This window comes from Myotis myotis, unplaced genomic scaffold (genome assembly GCF_014108235.1).
Source record: "Myotis myotis isolate mMyoMyo1 unplaced genomic scaffold, mMyoMyo1.p scaffold_m19_p_5, whole genome shotgun sequence".
Classification (NCBI taxonomy): Eukaryota; Metazoa; Chordata; class Mammalia; order Chiroptera; family Vespertilionidae; genus Myotis; species Myotis myotis.
Genome location: NW_023416357.1, coordinates 40173424 through 40195267, shown reverse-complemented (window position 1 = coordinate 40195267; position 21844 = coordinate 40173424). Strand labels below are relative to the sequence as shown.

General features: G+C 42.5%; 1 protein-coding gene and 1 pseudogene across 1 annotated transcript in view; one reads left to right on the top strand and one right to left on the bottom strand.

Annotated features, from left to right (window-relative positions):
* The window catches only part of ANKRD31 (ankyrin repeat domain 31), a 139147-nt gene extending 118026 nt beyond the window's left edge, over positions 1 to 21121 (top strand). The window contains exons 24-26 of the mRNA XM_036311078.1: positions 3302 to 3442; positions 14357 to 14459; positions 20802 to 21121. Of these exons, the coding sequence (XP_036166971.1) occupies positions 3302 to 3442; positions 14357 to 14459; positions 20802 to 20947 (390 nt within the window). The 3' untranslated portion in view covers positions 20948 to 21121. The remainder of the gene's footprint in view (positions 1 to 3301; positions 3443 to 14356; positions 14460 to 20801) is intronic.
* LOC118657090 lies at positions 11714 to 12078 on the bottom strand (annotated as a pseudogene).
* Positions 21122 to 21844: the final 723 nt, after the last annotated feature.

The window sequence follows — 21844 nt, the reverse complement described above, 5'->3', positions numbered from 1 at the left end:
TTCACTTTTTGAAAGAGGAATTCAGAGTAGCAAAGATTGCAGAGTCCAGGAATGCTTGCTTTCTTATGACCATCCAACAGATATCAGTCCAGGCTAACAGGAATTTAATCTGAATGACCTATGTTTCCAACCCTTTCCATCTCTGGGTAATTGGGCTTTTCCTAGTAAGCAAGCTTTACTTATAAATTAGGAGCAAAAAAACCACCAAACATTTAAAGCTTCAAACTATAATTTAAAGACCAAATTAGTAGCTTGATCTCAGATTCCTTAATGTTCCTATTTGCTTGCCTGTCAACCAGTTTATTGCTAAGTAGTACTTACCTCAGATTAGCCAGAGCAAATTACATTTTATTTAGTAAATTAGTTTCATTAACTCATATTTTGATAGTTGTGGTTAATTCTCTGGATTAGCTATAATTAAATTTTAATACAACTTTTTATATTAAGTTTTATTAAGATATAATTGACATACAATACAATACACGTATTTAAAGTATACAGTTTGACAAGTTTTGACATATGTATACACCTATGTAGCCATGACCACAAACAATATACATCAACCCCCAAAGCTTCTTTGTGTCCTTTTGTACACCTCCTTCATCTGCTCCCTTCCCATGCCAATGTCTAGACAAATTGGTCTGCTTTCTGTCCATATACATTAGTTTGCATATCCAAAAATTCTATATAAGTGGAATTATACCATATGTATTTATTTTTGTCTGGCTTCTTTTTCTGAGCATAATTATTTGAAATTCATCCCTATTGTAGCATGTATCAGTAGTTTGTTTATTTTCATTGCTGAGTATTAGTTCATTATATGTATACTAGAGGCCCGGTGCATGAAATTCGTGCACTGGGGTGGGGGGGTTCCTCAGCCTGGCCTGCACCCTCTCGCAGTCCGGGAGCCCTGAGGACATGTCCAACTGACAGCTTAGGCCCACTATGCCATCAGTCAGATGTCCTTAGATTGCCATGGAGGCGGGAGAGGCTCCCACCAACTGCCGCTGGCTCGCCAGCCATGAGCCCAGCTTCTGGCTGAACAGCGCTCCCCCTGTGGGAGCACATTGACAACCAGGGGCAGCTCCTGCATTGAGTGTCTGCCCCCTGGTGGTCAGTGTGCGTCATAGTGACCAGTCACTCCACCATTCGGTTATTTGCATATTAGCCTTTTATTATGTAGGATACGCTGTAGATGAGGCCCCCTAGAACTATAAGAAATGCAGAAAATTCACTGTTAACTCATTCTCAAATTGCCCCCACTTAAAAATAAAATTGCCCCCCTGTGGGGGGGTGTGCTGCACCTTGGGAACCACTGGGCTTGACACTTTTCCTCTCTGAGCTTCATTTCTGAATACATACGCATATACCATGGGAATTGTAATCTCTTCTCTGCCTCCCTCACTGGGTTGTCATGAGGAGGTTCTGAGCTAATAAACCTAGAAATGTTTCATCAAGTAAGTGATGTCTAAATGGGAAAGGATTGTTATTTTTTAAGCTCTCTGGTACCCTTGCAAGTAGCAGGTGCTGATTAGGGGAGGAGGGCATGATTGTTTCCTGGGACTGTAGCTGTCAAAGCTTTGCAGACGGTTCCACAGGCCTCGGGCGGGCTCTGGCCAGCAGCCCTGTAGTGGTGGTCGTCCCTGGAGGTGCTGGCTGCGGGGGCGGTAAGGGGATACTAGGGGGCAGGAGGCCGAAGGGGGAGTAACTGTCAAACCTCCCTACTTGTGCCCTTCTTTAAATTGCATGTGGCCGTTTCACAGGTGTAGGTGCTCAGTGCAGGGCTCCAGTCTCCTGGAGTGGGGTGGGGGCCGGGCCAGGGCGGAGCCAGGTGGGCTAGGAGGGTGGGTTTAACCGCGGCCCCTGGTGAGGTTCAGTGCACTTCCACTGCAGAGATGGCGTCGCTGCTATCAGGGCGAATGGGTCTGACCCTGGGGGGCCCCTGGGGCCTGCCTCCACCTGGGTCTGGAGTTGTAGGGAGGAGAGGCATGCCCGGTCCCAGCGGAGGGGGCCCAGCAGTGGCGGGCTGCAAGTCCTGGGTGTTTCAGGGGCTCTGACGGGTCGTTGCCATTGTTGTGGGCGCCCCTGGCAGGGGTGGCAGGGGAAGAGATTGGGAGTCGGAGGTGTGGGCTGCGGCTACCCCCGAGGCTGGGTCTTCTCCCCGTCCAGTCAGCCTCCGCATTCCCCCGGGGGTGCAGGGGCTGGGGTAGGGTGTCCGTGTAGGGGGATTGGAAGAGCTCCCCGTAGCCGCTTACTCTTCCTTTGCAGTCTGGGCTTCTGTCAGGTGCTCTCCTCAGACCCCCGGGAACTTGGCTCTGGCCGCCCCACCCCTCCGTGGCTCCCTGCAGCCCTGCCCCACTTGGCTCTCCCTGGCCGCCGCCCGCCTGTCAGGAGGCTGCCGGCCCTGCTGCGGGCAGCGCGGTCCTGGGGCAGGGGGTGGGGGTGTGGGGAGAAGCTCCAGTGAAGTTTAGTAAACCCCAGGTCTGCGTCAGGATTTGGCTGTGGGGCCGAAGGGGAATCTGCCTGGGTGGGACAAAATCATGAGACCCGGAGTCCCGCCCCGCAGCCCCACCGCCCCACAGCCCCACCCACCTTGCTGAATGGTCATGATGTGAGGGTGTCCCAGATACTTTGCATATTCCTCTATTATTATATAGAATTATTATATAGGATACTACAGTTTATTAATTCATCTGTGGTAGACATTTAGATTGTTTCCAATTGTTGGTTGTTACAAAAAAGGCTATTACGAACATTGATATACAGTTTTGGTCTGACACAGACTTTCATTATTTCTTGGGTAAGTACTTGAGAGTGGAATGGCAAAATTATATACGGTAAGTGTATATTTAACTTTTTAAGAAATTGCCGAAGTTTGTAACATTTTACATTCCCACCAGCTATCAATGAGAGTTATAGCTCCTTAGCCAACACTTAGTATGATCAGTCTTTTAACTTTAGCCATGCTAACATATAGTGTAAATATGTATATGTACTATAGTGTATGTGTTGTGGTTTTAATTTACATTTCTTAATGATTAATTATGGTGAGTATCTTTTCATGTGCTATTTGCCTTCATATTTATTCTTTAGTGAAATGTCTGTTCAAATCTTTTGTTCCTTTTTATTGTTTTCTTGTTTTTTTATTGAGTTTTAAGGATTTTTAAACCATTGTTTTCATATATTTTGTTTTTTGGTTGCGTCAGGTGCTAGGGTAAATCTGGTCCCTGTTACTTCATTGCCAGAAACAGAAGTTCACATATTTCATCTATATTTTAATATTAACATTTTTTTTCTTCAGGAGACTACCCACAAAGCCAGTGTTTTATTGAGTGGTAAAATTAAGGTAGAAAATGGTCAGATTTATCAAAATCCAGTCACCTGGCTCAAGGATCTTCTAGGAGGTGACAGTCATGTGACCTGGAATTATGCTTGGAGTAAGGTGGGTCATCTTTCACTTCATGCTCAAATGGAAAGATACATTTTTTAAAAAATGATAAAAGTACTTACTTTTTTTCTTATAAAGAAATCTGCAAGTTCTCCAAGCTCATTTTTGTCCCCAGGTGTCTCTTTTGCAATATGCTACATGCTTTCTCCCACAACTTCTATTTGCCAGAATTCCCTGGGGGACGGGCCTCCTTCTTTGCTCCTCACGTAGTCTCAGAAATTTGAATGCCCCAATTTTCTTGACACCAAGTGATTTCAGCTTCTTGTGACTCCATGTAGAAAATCTGGAACCACTGTTGACTTTAATAATTTATTAATATGTTATCAGCATTCTGACAGAATCTTCTCCTAAAGACAGAAGGAACCAGCAAGGGCCTTAAGACCCACAGAAGTTATGGTTCATTTTTATGTTTGAATATAGTTTTATCTATGAATTGCTAGCTCCCCAAAAAAGAAATATTTCTTTTTATTCATACTTCCCAGACTTAGTAGCTTCCCTCTCAGTTCTGTCTTCTGACTCATAAGCCCAGTCTGACCACCAATTTGAAACTATTAATGACTGACACCCTTGAGGTCCAGTGACCAGCCACTTCCAGATGTCTATGGCACCACTTAAGGGACAGTCTTGCAATGATTCACCCAGGAAAGTGTGAAAATTGGACATCCACCATAACTGTTTCACAGAACTGCAGATGTCTTCAGCCTCCACTCACTATTACAGTGAGCCTCAGTCCAGCACTAATAAGAGGCAGAGTTTCCTCTTTTTTTGTCCAAGCCCTGCTCACCCTTTCTCATAACCCTTGCTCTTGGTCTGTGTCCCTAAATACAGCATTCTGGTCTCCTAGACCTTTGTGGCAGGTGCTTCCAGAACTCTTTCAATTCCTTATATCAGTGCATTTTAAATTGTCTCTGTATTATATTTTCTCTGTCCTTTTTTTTTTTTTTTTTAACTTTCAACCCCTGGAGTCAATTGGCCATCTGCTTTCAATTCACCCTGCCCAATCCTTTCCATGGGTTCATAAATCATATTTGCATATTAGTAATTAACACTTAACCCATGGAAATTCCTTTTTTTACAACGTTTCTTAAACTTATGATAGATTATATTATTTTGCTGAAACTGAGTCTATGCTCAGTATAAATATGGTACTGATTGCTATAGCTTAAGTTCTTTTGAGCTTGACATACCTCTGTTACAGTGTGCCTACTGATGACTCAAGTCTCCTACTCTTTTTCTCTACTAGAACTATGGCATTCTCGCTTTTGAATAACTGACTGTGACATCATTTAACCCTCACTCTGAACTTCATTTACATATCACATTGCTTCCGATCTTCAATTACATATCACATTGCTTCCGATCTTTTCTTATTAGTCATGTCAATTAAGGTTGTATTGTTTAACATCTATGTGATAGTGAAGCCAAATGCAAATGTGGACATCAATATTAGTGCAAATCTTGGATATAAGATACTCATACAGACTATCTGAACAGGATTATATATATATACTTTTTAATATATTTTTTATTGATTAAGATGTTACATATGTGTCCTTATCTTCACGTTGCCCCCTACCCCGTCCCCCCCGCTCATGCCCTCACCCCCCCGTTGTCCGTGTCCATTGGTTAGGCCTATATGCTTGCATATAAGTCCTTTGGTTGATCTTTCCCCCTTACCCCCACCCTCCCCTACCTTCCCTCCAAGGCCTGACAGTCCAATCAACGCCTCTCCGTCTCTGGATCAGTCCTTGTTCATCAGTTTATGTTGTTCATTATATTCCACAAATGAGTGAGATCATGTGGTATTTATCCACTCTCCAGTTCCATCCATGCTGTGGCAAATGGTAAGAGTTCCTTTTCTTCTTCCTCTTCTTAAAGGATACCTTTCAGCATTTCATATAATACTGGTTTGATGGTGATGAACTCCTTTAGCTTTTCCTTATCTGTGAAGCTCTTTATCTGACCTTTAATTCTGAATGATAGCTTTGCTGGATAAAGTAATCTTGGTTGTAGGTTCTTGCTATTCATCACTTTGAATATTTCTTGCCACTCTCTTCTGGCCTGCATGGTTTCTGTTGAGAAATCAGCTGACAGTCGTATGGGTACTCCCTTGTAGGTAACTGACAGTCTTTCCCTTGCTGCTTTTAAGATTCTCTCTTTGTCTTTTGCTCTTGGCATTTTAATGATGATGTGTCTTGGTTTGGTCCTCTTTGGATTCCTTTTGTTTGGGGTTCTCTTTGCTTCCTGGACTTGTAAGTCTATTTCTTTCACCAGGTAGGGGAAGTTTTCTGTCATTACTTCTTCAAATAGGTTTTCAATATCTTGCCCTCTCTCTTCTTCTGGTACCCCTATAATTCTGATGTTGGTACGCTTGAACTTGTCCCAGAGGCTCCTTACACTATCTTCATATTTTTGGATTCTTTTTTCATTTTTCTTTTTCGGTTGGGTATTTTTTGTTTCTTCGTATTTCAAATCTTTGACTTGATTCTTTGGATCCTCTTGTCTGCTGTTGGATCTCTGTATATTATTCTTTATTTCAGTTAGTGTATGCTTAATTTCTAGTTGGTCTTTTTTCATATCCTCCAGGGTCTCACTAAATTTATCAGCGGTTTCCAAAAAATTCTTGAAAAACCTTATAAACGTGGTTTTGAACTCTATATCCAGTCGTTTGCTTTCCTCCATTTCTGTCATTTGTGACCTGTTTCTTTGTCTCCGCATTTTTTATGCTTCCCTGTGTTGGTAGAGTGGTTTTGTGTGCTAGGTGTCCTGTAGGGCCCAGGGGCTCAGCCTCCCCAGTTACCTGAGGTGGACACTCTTGGTGCACCCACTTGTGGGCTTTGTGCACAGTCTTGTTGTAGTTAAGCCTTGATTGTTGTAGGACCACTGGGAGGAATTGACCTCCAGGCCAATTGGCAGTGAGAATCAGCTGTGTCTGCAGTGGGAGAACTTCTTTGCTGAAGACACCCTTCTGGGGCAAGACTTGCTTCAGTGGGGCTTTGGTGCTCACTGAGTCTGCGCCCTGAGTGTATCCCTTATGGAGCTGAGGAGTTGTAATCTGGATGGTCCCCCTCTGACCACTGGGTACACTGGCTCTTGGATCTAAGGAGGTGCTAATTTAGCCTCTGCCTGAGGTTACCCAGCAGGAGCTACGAAGAGAACTGCAGATTCCCCTTCCTTTTTTGGAGTTTGGAGGTGCCCTGATGAGGCCCAGCTGTGAAGCAATGCAAGCTCCTGTGGGGCCTTTGGCCTTCTCTTGGAACTTCTGGGTCTGTCTGGCCCAGCTGCAATTTGTTAGGTAATTTTCAGGTTGCAAAGGGCCGGGGCATTCATATGCAAAAGCCTCTGCCGCAGCCTGGGTGGATCGGGGTCTCAGGGAATCAAAGGGCGGAGCAAGCAGCTATGGCTGGTCCTAAGGGGCCACGTGTCTCAGTGGCCCAGTAATTGCTGCAAGCACCTCTGAGGGAAAGCCGCCCTCAAGTTCAGAGTTCTGCCTGCTGCCAGACAGTCCAGTTTCTCCCCGTATGAGTCCTGGGTCCCCAGAAACTTCCCGGAACCAGAGTTCAGAGCAGTCGGGAGCTTGTGACTCCCTCCCGATTCAAAAAGACAGCCGTGTCCTCAGGTACCAGCCCCTTTCCGCGCACGCGCGGCTTTACTTCCGCAGCTCCTCTGAGTCTCAGTGTGCTTTTCTCTTTTCTTCTAGTTGTAGAATTTACACTCAGCCAGCTTTCCTGTAGTTCTGGATGATGTCCGTTTTGTCTTTTAGTTGTATTTTTGAAGTTGTTGTGGGAGGCAGCAATTTCCTGGTGTTTACCTATGCCGCCATCTTAGTTTCTCCTGAACAGGATTATATTTTTAAAAAATTGTTCTAAAAACAGGAACAGTTTTTAAAATTTCTATAGGCCATGCATATACTTCTAGTAAATACTCTAAGCCAGTGGTCGGCAAACTGCGGCTCGCAAGCCACATGCGGCTCTTTGGCCCCTTGAGTGTGGCTCTTCCACAAAATACCGACTTCTGCACATGGGCCACGAAGTTTCAATCACACTGTATGTGCGCGCCCTTGCGTGGTATTTTGTGGAAAAGCCACACTCAAGGGGCCGCAGTTTGCCGACCACTGCTCTAGACTAAGAAACTCTATTCCAGTGGGTTGCTTTACTTAGTTTATTTTAAAAGCCTCTTTTAAAATTTACCACAGAAATTGCCTCTACCTCCGCTTGTCTTGAAGTAACTCCTGAATTCACAGTCACTTCTTGATGAAGGGAACTTTTGTTACATTGGTAAATATGAACATTTCAACTGACTAGTCTTAAGAATGTTGGTGAGGCTATGGGACCAGGAATGGTTAGTTGTCAGGCAAGAAATGCCATAAAACTAGGTCTTGTCCTGCATCAGACAGAATGACAGAGCCACAAGACCAAGAGATGACTCATACTTCCTACCCAAGCAGCTGGGACTAGCCACGGGAATCCTGCTTACTCCCATTGGGCATCACTACTTGCTGCCACTGACAGTCTCCTGGCTGTTAGCTATCATCCTGATATGGCAGAGTGATCTCTCTTTCTGTGGGAGACAGGAGACCATGCTTGTTCCTGATACCACCCTTGATGAGTTATATGATGTGGGCAACAGTTTTCAATCCTGCCTACACACTAGAATCACTTGGGGAGCTTTTAAATCTACCAGTGCCTAGTGGACTCCAGGCCCTTAGCTTCTGACCTAATAGTCTGAGTTAAAGACCAAGTGGTAATATTTTTTAAAAGGTTTACAGGTGATTCTAATGTGCAGCCTGGAGTGAGAATCACTGATCTAGGTCAAATCATTTAACCTTTCTGAACCTGTTTTCTTATGTATAAAATAAATAATAATGCCAATGGTCTCTAAAGATTTTTCCAACATGGAGATGCTAGGACTTGCATAGCACTGTGTGTAAAACACTTTTATGTATATTCTTTCACAAAACTCCTAAGAAGTCAGAAGATCAACTATTATCTTTATTCGTGGATGTGAAAACAGTATTGCTTGTGGTTAGTGACCTGATTAGCCTCAAGGCCAGTAAGTGCCAGAACTGGACTAGAACCTGATCTGATTCCCTATGCACTGTTTTCTACATTTACAACAATATCACACACAAGGGAGGCCCACTTCCTTTTCCTGAAAATAGCTTGCCCTGAACTCAGAATCATTCAGCTGCCTTTATGAATTTCTGCAAAGATGTATTCTTGTGCAGCAAAAATGGCCCACTTCCACAGGGAAAATGCCTTTCTGTGATACAGGTGCAATATGAACATCATAAGAATGGCAATGACAGTTCAAGCCCTGGACGAGACTTATGCAGATAAAAAGTAAGCTGCCGTTTGGGCAGTGACTCAAGGAGCACTGACAGATCTCTTTTGCAAACACACTTCCCATCGTGACGCTTCCCTGTCTGAATTCTACCCTCATGAATGTACTCCTTTGGATATAGCATTGACTTTTCTCTGTGGTTTCCCCCTCACCCTACACACTTTGTAAAAAAATTTCTCACCCCTATGATTAGGAATATCAAGATATGGAGAAGTTGGGGTAGGAATACAGAAAGTGATGGAGATTGTTTATCTGGACAGTCTCATTCAGTCCATTAATTACACTCCCAGTGTGTCATAACTTAAACCTCCTGTGAGTCCAGCTTCTACTCAGGAGAAGATGGTTAGAGCTGTGGGCCCCTTTAAAATACAGATATCTAGCCCTGGTGGGTGTGGCTCCATTGGTTGAAGCATTGTCACATACACCAAAGTCTCGGGTTTGATTCCCAGTCAGGGCACATATCTAGATTGCAGGTTCAATCCCCAGTCTGGGCACATACTGCACGCAACCGATGGATATTTTGCTCTCTTCCTCTCTCCCTTCCTCTCTCTAAATCAGTGGTTCTCAACCTGTGGGTCGTGACCCCTTTGGGGGTTGAACGACCCTTTCACAGGGGTCACCTAAGACCATCGGAAAACACATAAAATTACATATTGTTTTTGTGATTAATCACTATGCTTTAATTATGTTCAATTTGTAACAATGAAAATACATCCTGCATATCAGATATTTACATTACGATTCATAACAGTAGCAAAATTACAGTTATGAAGTAGCAACTAAAATAATTTTATGGTTGGGGTCACCACAACATGAGGAACTGTATTAAAGGGTCGCAGCATTAGGAAGGTTGAGAACTACTGCTCTAAATAAACATCCTCCAGTGAGGATTAAAATACAAACATCTGAGGTATGAATCCTAAAGACATAAATAATGTGAAAGTCCTGCTGCTCTTCTCTTGCCTCTAATTGCATAGGGTATCTGGGGGAAGTGGAAAGAGAGGCTTCAGGATGGCGAGTAGGTGAGGAAGGTATCTGTCGTCATTTCCCCAGGATCAGCTCTTCCAAAGCAGTTACTATAATTACACTTTGATACTCTTTTCTGTATTGTCTTTTGAATTCCTTAGAAATATTTTAATATTCTTAGCCCAAATGTGTTTTTATCTTGCAACGAACTTAAAGAAATGAACTTTGCCTTTCTACTCCCCCTAAGATGGAAAATAATTTTTCTTTTCTCTTTCATCCTCTTGGAGTAGTGAAAGTTGTTAAGACTTGCTTCTTAAAACTTGAAATGAAATTACAATAGTCATTTGATCATCCATGAACAGATTCTCATTATTCAATACTAATAAATGTTTTTCCTGAAGATCTGTGAAAAATGGACTGGTACTTTGAAATAAAATGCAGTCCCAGGAGGGAAACAAGTTCTTGAACACTTCTTTAATATTCAAAGGCAGGTTATGTTTTATATTCTTTTCTTGATGCATGTTAATACATAAGGTATAGAGAAACATTTGTTACTGCAATTAATGACAGTTGATACCATACTTTATTTTCAGAGACCTAACCAAAATAAAGTTAATTGATCATTTCACTTGGCTCATTCACTACATTTTCAGAATAGTGGCTGCCTGAATTATCCATCCACCCGAAACACCTACATGCACACTTCCCACACCCCACTTCTTTCTTAAATATGATATTAGGGCATCAGCATAGACTGGTTTCTGAGGAATAATGGATCTCTGCTCTACCTGTGGCCTCAGGGTGAAGCACCCTTTTAGCTCTACCTTTTAGAAAAGTAAGAACACAACAACTTACAGAATATACCTTGCCCTGAGCTACAACTCTCTTACCTGTCCTCATCTGGGGGAAGGTTGCATCCCATCAGGTACCCTTCATCAAAATGGGCTTTGGATGGTGAAGTTGCTGAGATTGCTGGAGGTTATGTAGCCCAAGACCCTATGAACCCAGCCTCTGTCAGGGCAGACATATGAGCTAGATTTGCATCTAATGAGATTAGTCCAGGAATTAGTTTGTCATAGACAGATGTACTTTATTATTTTTCTACTAGAAGCCCGGTGCACGAAATTCATGCACTTGGGGACGGGAGGGGGGTCGGGGGGGTGATTGCAAGAGGGTACAGGCCAGGCCGAGGGACCCCACTAGTGCATACTTGGGGACCAGGGGGGGGTGGGTTAGCCAGCTGGGGAGGGATGGCAGGAGGGCTCCAGGGCGTGTCCGGCCTGTCTCGCTCAGTCCCAATTGGCTGGACCCCAGCAGCAAGCTAACTTACCGGTCAGAGCATCTTCCCCTCTGGTGGTCAGTGCGCATCATTGCAACTGGTCGACCAGTCCACTCTCTGCCCCATGGTGATCAGTTCACATCATAGCGACTGGTCAACTGGTCGACTGTCTGCCCCATGGTGGTCAGTGCACGTCATAGCGAGCAGTTGAGCAGCCTTAGCATATCATTAGCATATTGCGCTTTGATTGGTTGAATGGCCAACCAGACACTTAGCATATTAGGCTTTTATTATATAAGATAGTACAGTAAATACACAAACCAGTAGCATAGTCATTTATTATCATTATCAAGTAGTATATACTGTACATAATTGTATGTGCTGTACTTTTACACTGCTGGCAGGACAGTAGATTTGTTTACACCAGCATCACTACAAACACATGAGCAGTGTGTTGCACTGTGACATTAGGATGGGGTGGCTTTAGCCAACTGGAGCACAGGTACTAATGTGAGTTGGACAGATTCCAGAAGTGACCTAGTCCCTGCTCATTTAGAGATCTATTTATTACTATCCTTGTTCAACAAATCACTCTATCTTGTGGAAAATATATTTTAAACTCAATGGATTTGTTGTTGCTGTTAACAACTGATAGTCAATTTATTTAAACAGTTGATTTAAGCATCTGCAATGGTGACTGCAGCCTCCAACTCCTGGCTCAGTATGATGGAAGGAATCTGTTTAACAATCTCAGAAGAGCTGTGCAGGTCAATGAAGTCACTGTAGATCCTTGTTTGAAACTGATCCCAAGTGTTAGAACCCTCCCCACTGGGGTTTTTTTGTAGTGATTCTCTGGGTTTTGGTAGGCATCTGAACTGGTCCTTTCACTTTGAGATTCTTTTTTTTGTACCTCTGGTCAAGTCAGCATACAGCTTCTCCAACCGTTTTACATTGTGGCTGGTTAGAGTAATTATAATTCGGTGAATTGCCACCTCTGGTTCCATGGTTCCACAGGTGTATTTCTGGTACCTTTAAAAGCCATGGCTGTGGCTCAGCTTCCTGACGGACTTGTTTCTTGGTGAGTCAGGAGCAGGAGCGATTGGTCAGACAGTTGGAGGGACACTTAGCATATTAGCCTTTTATATATATAGATTACCTAGCACCAATGATAAAAATGTACTTTAAATCTGAGATATAGGTGAAAACATACTGAGCCTCCACATTGGTGAGTGTATAAGGTGTATTGTATATTGTCAGGGCATAATATGAACAAAATCCATAGTTTCTAATTTTGGTTGTTTGGAGAACTGACAGATGGCATTTGGTGCCTTGCCCTTCTCCAATGCAAGTGAGGAGGGGTTAGCACACTGAATAGCCAGGTCTGTTTCATTTCCATTACCAGGCTTCTTTTGGTCATGGGACTGAGCCCAAAGGGTGCCTAACCCTGCCAGATTCCCTAGGTCCTCCTCACTCTGTTCAGTAACAAGCATTTATTGAAGATGTGGTAGACAGTATGCCAAATGATTTTCATATGTTATCTCTTGTAATCCTCACAACAATTTAATAAGCCAAAGGTGCTTATTTTATAAATGTACAAACAGACTTAGAATTTAAGAATCTTGCTTAAGATCTAGGACTTCAGAGTCTCCTCCTCCCCCCAGTTTTGCCAGGAACAATGTGAAGTAGAGTATGACACAGACTCTGTCTTCAAGGAGCTTATAGTTTAATGCAGACAGATACATTAACCCATAATTTCATTTAAATGTGATAGGTGCCTTGACAAAAATATGAGCACAGAAGGTATGGGAGCCTAGAGGAGGGTCATTACTTGAGTTAAAGGTTTAGGAAGGCATCTTGGAGGAAGTCGTGTTCAAGTTAAGACGATGTAAGTTTAGCTACAGTGAACCTAGCTTCTGGGGTATATTATCAGACTGCCCTAGAACTAAGAGTGGAAGACCCAAAGACAGGCCCAGAATATTTCTGGTAGGTGTTTGCCAGTTTGCCCTAGCTCAGCCCATTCATTGTAGATATTTCTAAGCTGTAACCTTTCAGAGTGATAAACAATAGCTGAGTTCACAAACAAACAAACTTGTATGTATAGACCCAAATGTTGTTAATCTAATCAGTTAAGTATCTGATTTCTTAAAAAGTACCATTACTTTTGTGGCTAAACTTTATTAATGCAACATAATTTTTAAAAAAGTTTTAAAGTATCAAGTGCCAAATAAATGCTTGTTAGATAAGTGAATGAATAAGAGAAATAATCATATACAACAGGGGTCAACAAATATTTTCTGTGAAGGACCAGATAATAAATGTTTTATCCTTCATGAGCATATAGTTTCTGTTGCAACTACTTGATCTTGTTGTTGCACAAAAGCAACCATGGATGTTAAGTGAACAAATGGGTGTCACTGTGCTCTAATAAAACTTTATTTACATAAATAAGGTGGCAGCCTGAATTTGGTTGTGGGCTGCAGTTTACCGATTCATAATATATAACAGTCAATACTTTACCAAAGTTACAATTTGCTCCTTATAAAATGTACTAGGGGCCCAGTGCATGAATTCATGCACGTTGAAAGGAACTGTGGGCCGTGAGGTGCCACAGGCACAGGGGCAGGTCTCGGCCCATCCTCCATGCCCCTGCCCGGCTCCTCCTGCCACGGCCCCTTGTCCCCTGTCTGCTGGTAGCCCCGCTCCTGACACTGCTGCTCCCATGTGCTGACGGCGCTGGCCCTGCTTGCACCCGCTGATGGCGTGGAGTGATTGGGACCGGTGCCAGCAGCGGGTGCAAATGGGGCCAGCGCCGTCAGTGGGTTCGAGCAGAGGCTGCTGCCCCGACCACCCCTCAGGAGCAGGGGGAGGTGGAGAAGTCCTCAGGGGCGATCAGGGCCATCAGCCGCCACTTGCACCCGCTGATGGCACCAAGTGATTGGGACCGGCACCGAACACCGGCAGCGGGTGCAAGTGGCAACTCTGGTGCCAGCTGCAGGTGTGAGCAGGGCCAGCATCGGCAGTAGGTGTGAGTGCCAGGCGGGACCGTGGCACGTGGGAGCAGTTTTCAGTAACCGCCAGAGGCTTGCCCCAATGACAGCAGCCGGCGCCCCACCTTGGTCTGGCTCCCCTGCTCACCTGCTCCACCATCCTGCCGCGGGTAACGCCTGCCATGTTCCGCCATGTGTGCCCCCTGGTGGTCAGCACACATCATAGTGACTGGTTGTTCAGTTGTTTTGGTTCCAGTTGTTCCACCGTTTGGTCTATTTGCATATTAGCCTTTTATTATATAGTTTTTAAATTCTGTGCTTAATTATATACAGGTAACATATCTGGGGAAGGAGCTTTTAAAGTGTGTTTCTGAAGAAGTACCCATACCTCCAGAACCAAACTTGGTACCTCAGCAACATCAACCTTGTCTTCCAGGTATGTGCAGACCGACACCCATTTCTTAGTTATGGGAACAACACACACCAACCTACTGGGAAAGCATTCCTCTTTTTTATTTTTGTCATCTTTTTCTTTCGGGTGAAATTCACATAACATTCAAATGACCATTTTTAAATGAACAAGTCATACACAGTGCATTTAGTACATACAGTGTTGTACAGTCACCACCTCTGTGTAGTTCCAACACTTCCATCACCTCAAAAAGAAACCCCATACCATGCAGCAGTTACTCCCCATTCTCCAGTCCCCCATCCCTGGGGTCTACCAGTCTGCTTTCTGTCTATGTGGATTTGCCTATTCTGAATGTATCACAGAGAGAGTAGAAGGGGTAGGGGGAGGAGAGAGAGAGAAAGAGGGAGAGGAGAGAGAGAGAAACATCAACGTGAGAGATATATCAGTTGGTTGCCTCCTGCACACGCCTGGATTGGGGTGGGGATAGATAGCACCTGCAACCCAGGCACACGCCCCTGACAGGGGCGGGCCGACACTCTAGCTACTGAGCCACGCTCTGTCTTTTTGTGGAACAGCCGCACTGGTTTCTACAGCAGCAGAACCACTTACACTCCCAACTGCAATGTACAGGGCTCCCAGTTCCCCCATGCCCTCCCGACACTTGCTGTCTTCTGTTTGTTTATAGCACTTGATTTTTAACCACAGATGATTCTAGGATAATTAAGGAAATTATACCCTCTGCTCACAATTTCTTTCTCTCTACTTTGGGTAGATTTTTTTTAATGTCATTATTTGGTTAGTTTTTCATATTTTCTAAAAATATACTAAAATAAATCTTTGCTTATTAGTGCAAACAAATACGATTTATCTGATGAAATAAACCTTAGCCTGAGAAAACTGAAAAGAATGTAGTCTTAGCCAGTTAGCTGCAGATTTTGAAATGATCTTAAAGTGGCAGCACACATTTTTGGAAAACTTAACTAATGTTAAGTTACCCTTCTCTGCTGTAGTATTCCCTCTTTTTTCTCCCTGTCCTTGCCCAGACTAGTTGGGGACAATGTAGACCAGTGATGGCGAACCTATGACATGCGTGTCAGAGGTGACATGCGAACTCATTTTTTTGGTTGATTTTTCTTTGTTAAATGGCATTTAAATATATAAAATAAATATCAAAAATATAAGTCTTTGTTTTACTATGGTTGCAAATATCAAAAAATTTCTATATGTGACACGGCACCAGAGTTAAGTTAGGGTTTTTCAAAATGCTGGCACGCTGAGCTCAAAAGGTTCACCATCACTGAGTAGACTGAGAAGAGGTAAAAATCAGAAGATAATAATACTGAGATAACCAGTCATGAACCAAACAGGGATTACTATCACCACGCCCCTAACCAGGGTGCTGTAGGGATTTTCCCTTCCTTACAACAAACCCCAATAATTCAAAGTAATTTCCTCTCCTAACTTGATACCTAATCCACCCTAACTTCTGAGGGTCCTCCTTTGTCTCCAAAACTGGCTTCAGAATAGGATGCATTTCCCCTAATTTTCTGAAGACAGCTTCAAAAGTGCTTTTTATCATTTGGGAGAAACAGATTTGGTAAAACAGCAATTGTGGTGAAATTAAAAGCCTTAAGAAAGGAAAAGGAGTTTGTGTAGTAATTTATGGTATTTGATTCCTAACCCTGACTGCAGATCTATCTAGTTCAGATTCCTGGCATAGGGTCCAGGAACCTGAATTTTAAAAAGTGATTCTTATGCAGTCAGCCTGACCTATTACTCTAAACCTATTACTTTAAATGACCAGTAGTATCTAATTTCTTATGCAGATAATAATTGGAAAACTTGATACATTCAGTCCTTTATTTTGATTCAAAAGTACACCCACTGTAGTGCTCACAGGCACTTCTCCCCTCCCCCTCCCCCTCCCCCCCCTCCCCTCCCCCTCCCCCTCCCCCTCCCCCCTCCCCCTCCCCCTCCCCCTCCCCCTCCCCCTCTCTCGTCTCCCTCTCTCAGGAAAGCCAAGTAAACTCTTTCTTCTCCTAGATTCTAATCTCAAAGCAGAACTGTAGGTCTTCTTTATACACAAAGGTTATCTGTTCTTCAGATTTTCTAGTGATATGTGATAGGTACATGCCAACAGGAGCCAGGCCAAGAGGTGTGAGAGTTTAAGAAATTTTATTATATTCTCTCACAGTGGGCTGAGACTATTGTGTCAGTGTCAGTGTTACAGAATTTACCAGGTGACCGAAAAATACACTGGGAGTACTCGGAGATCCAGGATAAACCCATTTACTTTCAGATGTACTAGAATAGTGACTCAGGGGGTCAGTTCTCCAAATCCTGAGTGAGTGAATATGAAGGAAGCTTTCCCTTTATACCCTTCGGTTTGTTTGTTTTCTGTTTCCTAACTACCAGGCTTTTGTGGTGGGCTTCCACAGCCCCTCCTGGGTCAGTTAGATGGGGAACTTAGACTGTATCTGAATGACTGGTCTGGGTGGTGTCAGTGACCTCCCCTGGAGCTAAGCTGTTACATTCTTTGTTTATGGCCCCTTTGTAAATTGTGAGTAATTAGGAAAACAGGTCTTGCTAGACCAGATTGTGGAGAAAGGGACAGTGACTTAATGTAGGCTATCAAGAATGTACATTAGGTTACTGGCACAGATTCAGATTGCTAGCCCCCCCAAATGTCTTATATTCCCTATCATCAGCACCAAGGGAGTGTTTATGTTCTCTTATATATGGACTGGGTCAGGGTTGCACCAGCCAGCTGGGTAGCTGCCTGAAAACAGGATGTCCTTGGGAGATAGCACAACTCAGGCAAAGGGGAGCGCCTGAGTCAGCTGGGGAGTGTATCTTATCTTCTGCAGGTGCAGGGCGTTTGCTTCAAGCTATGGGAAAAAATTTATAACAATATATTTCAGAAAACATGTCCAAACAGGATAGGCCATGGGTAGTGCGTCCTAACAATAGGCATGCATTTCCACCCTGAGCCATGCTTCTCCTTCCTCAGAGGGACCACAATTCCCTGCTAAGTGAGCATGAAGTAAAAAAATGGTTTCTCAACTGCTGTTTCTGTTGCTGGCAATGTAAACAGTTTCTTGTCACTAAATTCTGAACTATCTTTCCTTTAGATATTTTTTAAAATATTAATGCTAATTTGAGAACGGTGGAAGTGCCAGAACCCACTTCTTACTACCTTGATCTGGGACTAGGAATCTACAGGCAGGTCCCTGCTGACATTCTGTAGGCTGCTGTTAGAGTTTTGTTTGAACCTTCTTGATTTAGGATTCTTTTGTACTTATTTTTGTGGTACCTTACAAAAATCCAAAGACATGGCAAGTTAGAAAAGTGCTAACTCTTTCATGGGGGCTTAACATCATTTGTTCATTTGAAAATAGAACATGCTTTTTCAGGAAAAAATGGACTCTTTTTGCAATGATAACCATGAACATCTACTTCTAGCTTTGTGACAAAGAATTTTTCCATCAGGGGCACTTAAAAACATAAAAATTGCCCTTGACTTACTGATAATCTGTTGTAAATAAGTGACTTTAAAGAGTTTTCATCATTTCGGTGCTGTTATTGTGCTTCATTTCTCTGTAAAAGTATAAGTAATAGAGCACAGACATCCACAGGTGCTTCTGTTTTATGTGGTTAAGAACTTCTTAAACTGTAAACACCTGAGGAAGATGGGTGTTTGATAACAGCAGAGTGTTCAGCTCCTATTTACAACTCTTAATTCTTTTTCATTATTTTCATCATGTTTTTCATACTGGTTTTATGTTTGTTTTAATTAATTAATTTTTTAAACTTACCTTTATTGTTGGAAGTATTACAGATGTTCCCCTCTTTTCTACCCTGCACCTGCCCCTACCCCCAGGCATTTACCACACTATTGTCTGTGTCCATGAGTTATGCATATACATTTTTTGGTTAATCTCTTCCTACCCATGCCCCTCCCCCCACCCCCAACGCCCTTCCCTCTGAGATTGGGCAGTATGTTCTATGTTTCCATGTTTCTGGATCTATTTTGTTCATCAGTTTATTTTGTTCTTTAGATTCCACATATGAGTGAGATCATATGATACTTGTCTTTTTCTGACTGGCTTATTTTGCTTAGCATAATACTCTCCAGGTCCCTCCATGCTGTCTCAAAGGGCAAGAGATCCTTCTTCTTTACTGCTGCATAGTATTCCATGGTGTAAATGTACCACAGCTTTTTTATCCACTCACCCACTGATGGGCACTTGTGCTGTTTCCAGATTTTAGCTATTGTAAATTGTGCTGCTATGAATAGAGGGAGTAGAATGGTTTCTTAGCTCTGCAGTTCTTGTTGGAGATGAGGGACAAGAAAGAACCAAATGTCCACATCAGTGGCTATTTTCCTAGTCGTTGGGCTGCTGAATATGCGACTGTCTAGAAATTTTGTTTGCAGATCTCAGAGGCATTTTATTTTGCCTAGGGAATCTACCTCAAGTGAAAATGAACGTGGGAAGAACTTCTGCACTTCAGTGTGGTAGATTGGTTGTCTTCACAGCTCCCGATGAAAAAATTCTTTGTCGCAAATCTGCAAGTAGATGATCATGGTTATCATTGCAAAGAAGATGATAATTACTTGACCAATGAAGGGATTTAATTACTATTTCTCAGGATTCTCATTTCTCATTCACAAGAATTCTTTTAGTGATAGAGCTTCCTTCAGGCTCTAGAGGCAGGCGAATCTGGTCCTTAAGCAGAACTAGGAATCCAAGCACTGCTCCACTTAATCCTCCCCAAAGTGAGGACTGGAAGAAAGAAACAGCAGGTATTGTCAGGCTGCTTCAGTCTATACGTGTGTGCATGTTCCTGGTATCACAGTGTTTCACCTGTCAGTTCCTGTTTCTGCAGATCACAACAGCTTAGTTTTTCTAGGGTCTTTCCATGGAATGGTGACAATTACTAATGTACCCCAAATAAAATCATCTCCTATTAAAAAATATTCAATTTAAAAATTTTATATGTAATATTTGAATTATGCTGCTTTATTCCTTTTTTCAACTTCCTACCCTTACTGTGACTGTCAGGGCCAGAATGGAAGCAAAACTTCAGTGTTTGGGATCTCTGTGTGAACACAGAGTGATGACTTCATGTTACAGATAAGGTGAAGGTCATCAGGTGCTCCTGGCCCTCTCACACTAGTCCCTTTATTTAGGTCTATGGCTTTTGGGGAAAGGCCACTCTGGAAAGACAGGTTTTTTGTGTGCAAAAGACCTATTCTTCATCTGATGAAGCTAAGCTAACCTTAAGGAATTTAAGTAATATTTAAAGCTGTGGGGTTTTTTGAAAGAAGAATTCCCCTCACCCCCAACCTTTGTGGAATGCCTTGTTTCAGAAAGTCTACAAAACAAGGCTGCTGTAAGGGAATTATTATGTTTTAGATATGGGCCATGTGTAAAAAAAGTTAAAATTCTTTGTGTTGTGACAGTTTAAAACCCAAATTAAATTCACTTAACCCTCTTCCTCTGAAAAAAGGAACTTTATGGACTCATGTATATGAAAGTCCAGGAAGAGGTCTTCAGCTTAAGCCGGGCTTCAAACAGCATGACTAGCACCAGTTTCTCTGCTTTTCGTTTCTCAGCTCCATCCTAACAGTCTCTCCTCTCATTATCCCAGAGCTATATGCTTCCAGATTCAAGTTCAGAGGGGAAGAATATGGAACTCTTTCCCAGAAGAACCAACAAAGATCTCTTGCATCTCACTTCACTCTGAATGGGTCATGTTTTCATCCTTAAGTCAATGCCTATTCACTGGTTTGCTTAGATCTAAATAAATTCCACTAGAAGCACATGGTCAGGTGAAGGGAAAGGGATGATTCTTCAGAAGCAAATTAGAGTGGGGTCAGCATTAGATGGATTAATGGCTACTGGGCATCACAAGAACCCAATGCCCACACAGGTGTGTAATTATGAAAACACTTGGGCATTGCTTAGAATTACAAACAGAGCTCTTGGACTACATGGTCTGTCTAACTGAAATTGCCTGGCAAAGGTCACACCCATATTGGTGCTGTCTGTGGACTAAGATTCAATTTGCTGAATTATATAGAGCTCATATAGCCCTCTGAGAAAGGACTTTCTGAGACTGTCAGTGAGGATGAAGAAGCCAGTTTTAGGATGAATGACTCAGACTGCAAACAGGCTTCTTTCCCCAAGATCAGCCAATGCTGATTTACAGCTTGTCTTGGGTATAGAAAATGGGGTGAAGAGTGATGTGGTCAGAAAGCCTATTATGTGTGCTCATAGACTTGACGAGGGTCTAGGATTTGCAATAAATTTAAATCTTATTTTTAAAAGGCAGATTTTAATTTGTTGACACTTATTTAAACAGGAACTTCCAGTGAGTCAATGCAAAGCATCCCACATTATCTACAAATAAATGAAATACTATTAATCAGCGACCAAGAATATCTCCCATGCCATATAATGGATCAGCATTGGAAGTTCTATGTGGAGTGTGAAGAGCTAACATTCTAAAGCCTTGTTTTCTTAATAATGTATTAGGTATTTGTTCATATTATTAACTAACGTTCATATTTCATCTTTGTGGTCTGGTGGGCCTATTTTAATACACACTTAAGATGTGTGTTTACTGTTGTAAGAAAAAACATAATTTCAACTACTGAAGTAAGATTAATACATTTTTACCATTCAAATAAAGGCATTTTAAAAAATCTTTATTGTTGAAAGTATTACATAGGTCCCCTTGATCCCCCATTAACCTCTTCTAACCCACTCCTGTCCCCCCGACCCCCAGGCCCTCACCACCCCATTGTCTGTGCCCATAGGTTATGCATATATGCGTACAAGTTTATTGGTTGATCTCTTCCCATCTACCCTCCCCTGCCTTCCCTCTGAGGTTCAACAGTCTGTTCATGCTTCTATGTCTCTGGGTCTATTTTTGTTCATCAATTCAAATAAAGGCATTTTTGAAGTAAACCATATTGACTCTCTGGCTTTCTTTTTACCAACATAACTTTAAAACGAATCTTTTGATCAACACCTCTGCCTTTGTATAAATAACAGTTATTCCTTAAGGGAAGTAAGGATACAAGCAAGAGTGGTCATTGGTCAAAAAAAAGGCCTGGCTAAAGTGAATCTACTTCAAATAAGAAGTCAAGTCCCAATACCTTTACCCATTTACTTTGAAATTTATCTCGAAATAAAAATTTGAAATTATTAAAGAGATTTACTCTAAGTTTTGTAAAATTTAGCGTAGATAGAATTGTAACTGTGCTGAGTCTGAGAACAAAAACATGAATCAAGTGTTGATCTGGGGCTGATTATTTTATTTATTATTTCATCTTTGACTTTTGCTACATTTTCATGAAGGTTTTTTAAAATCGATATATTCAAGAGCATTATAAGTTTTCT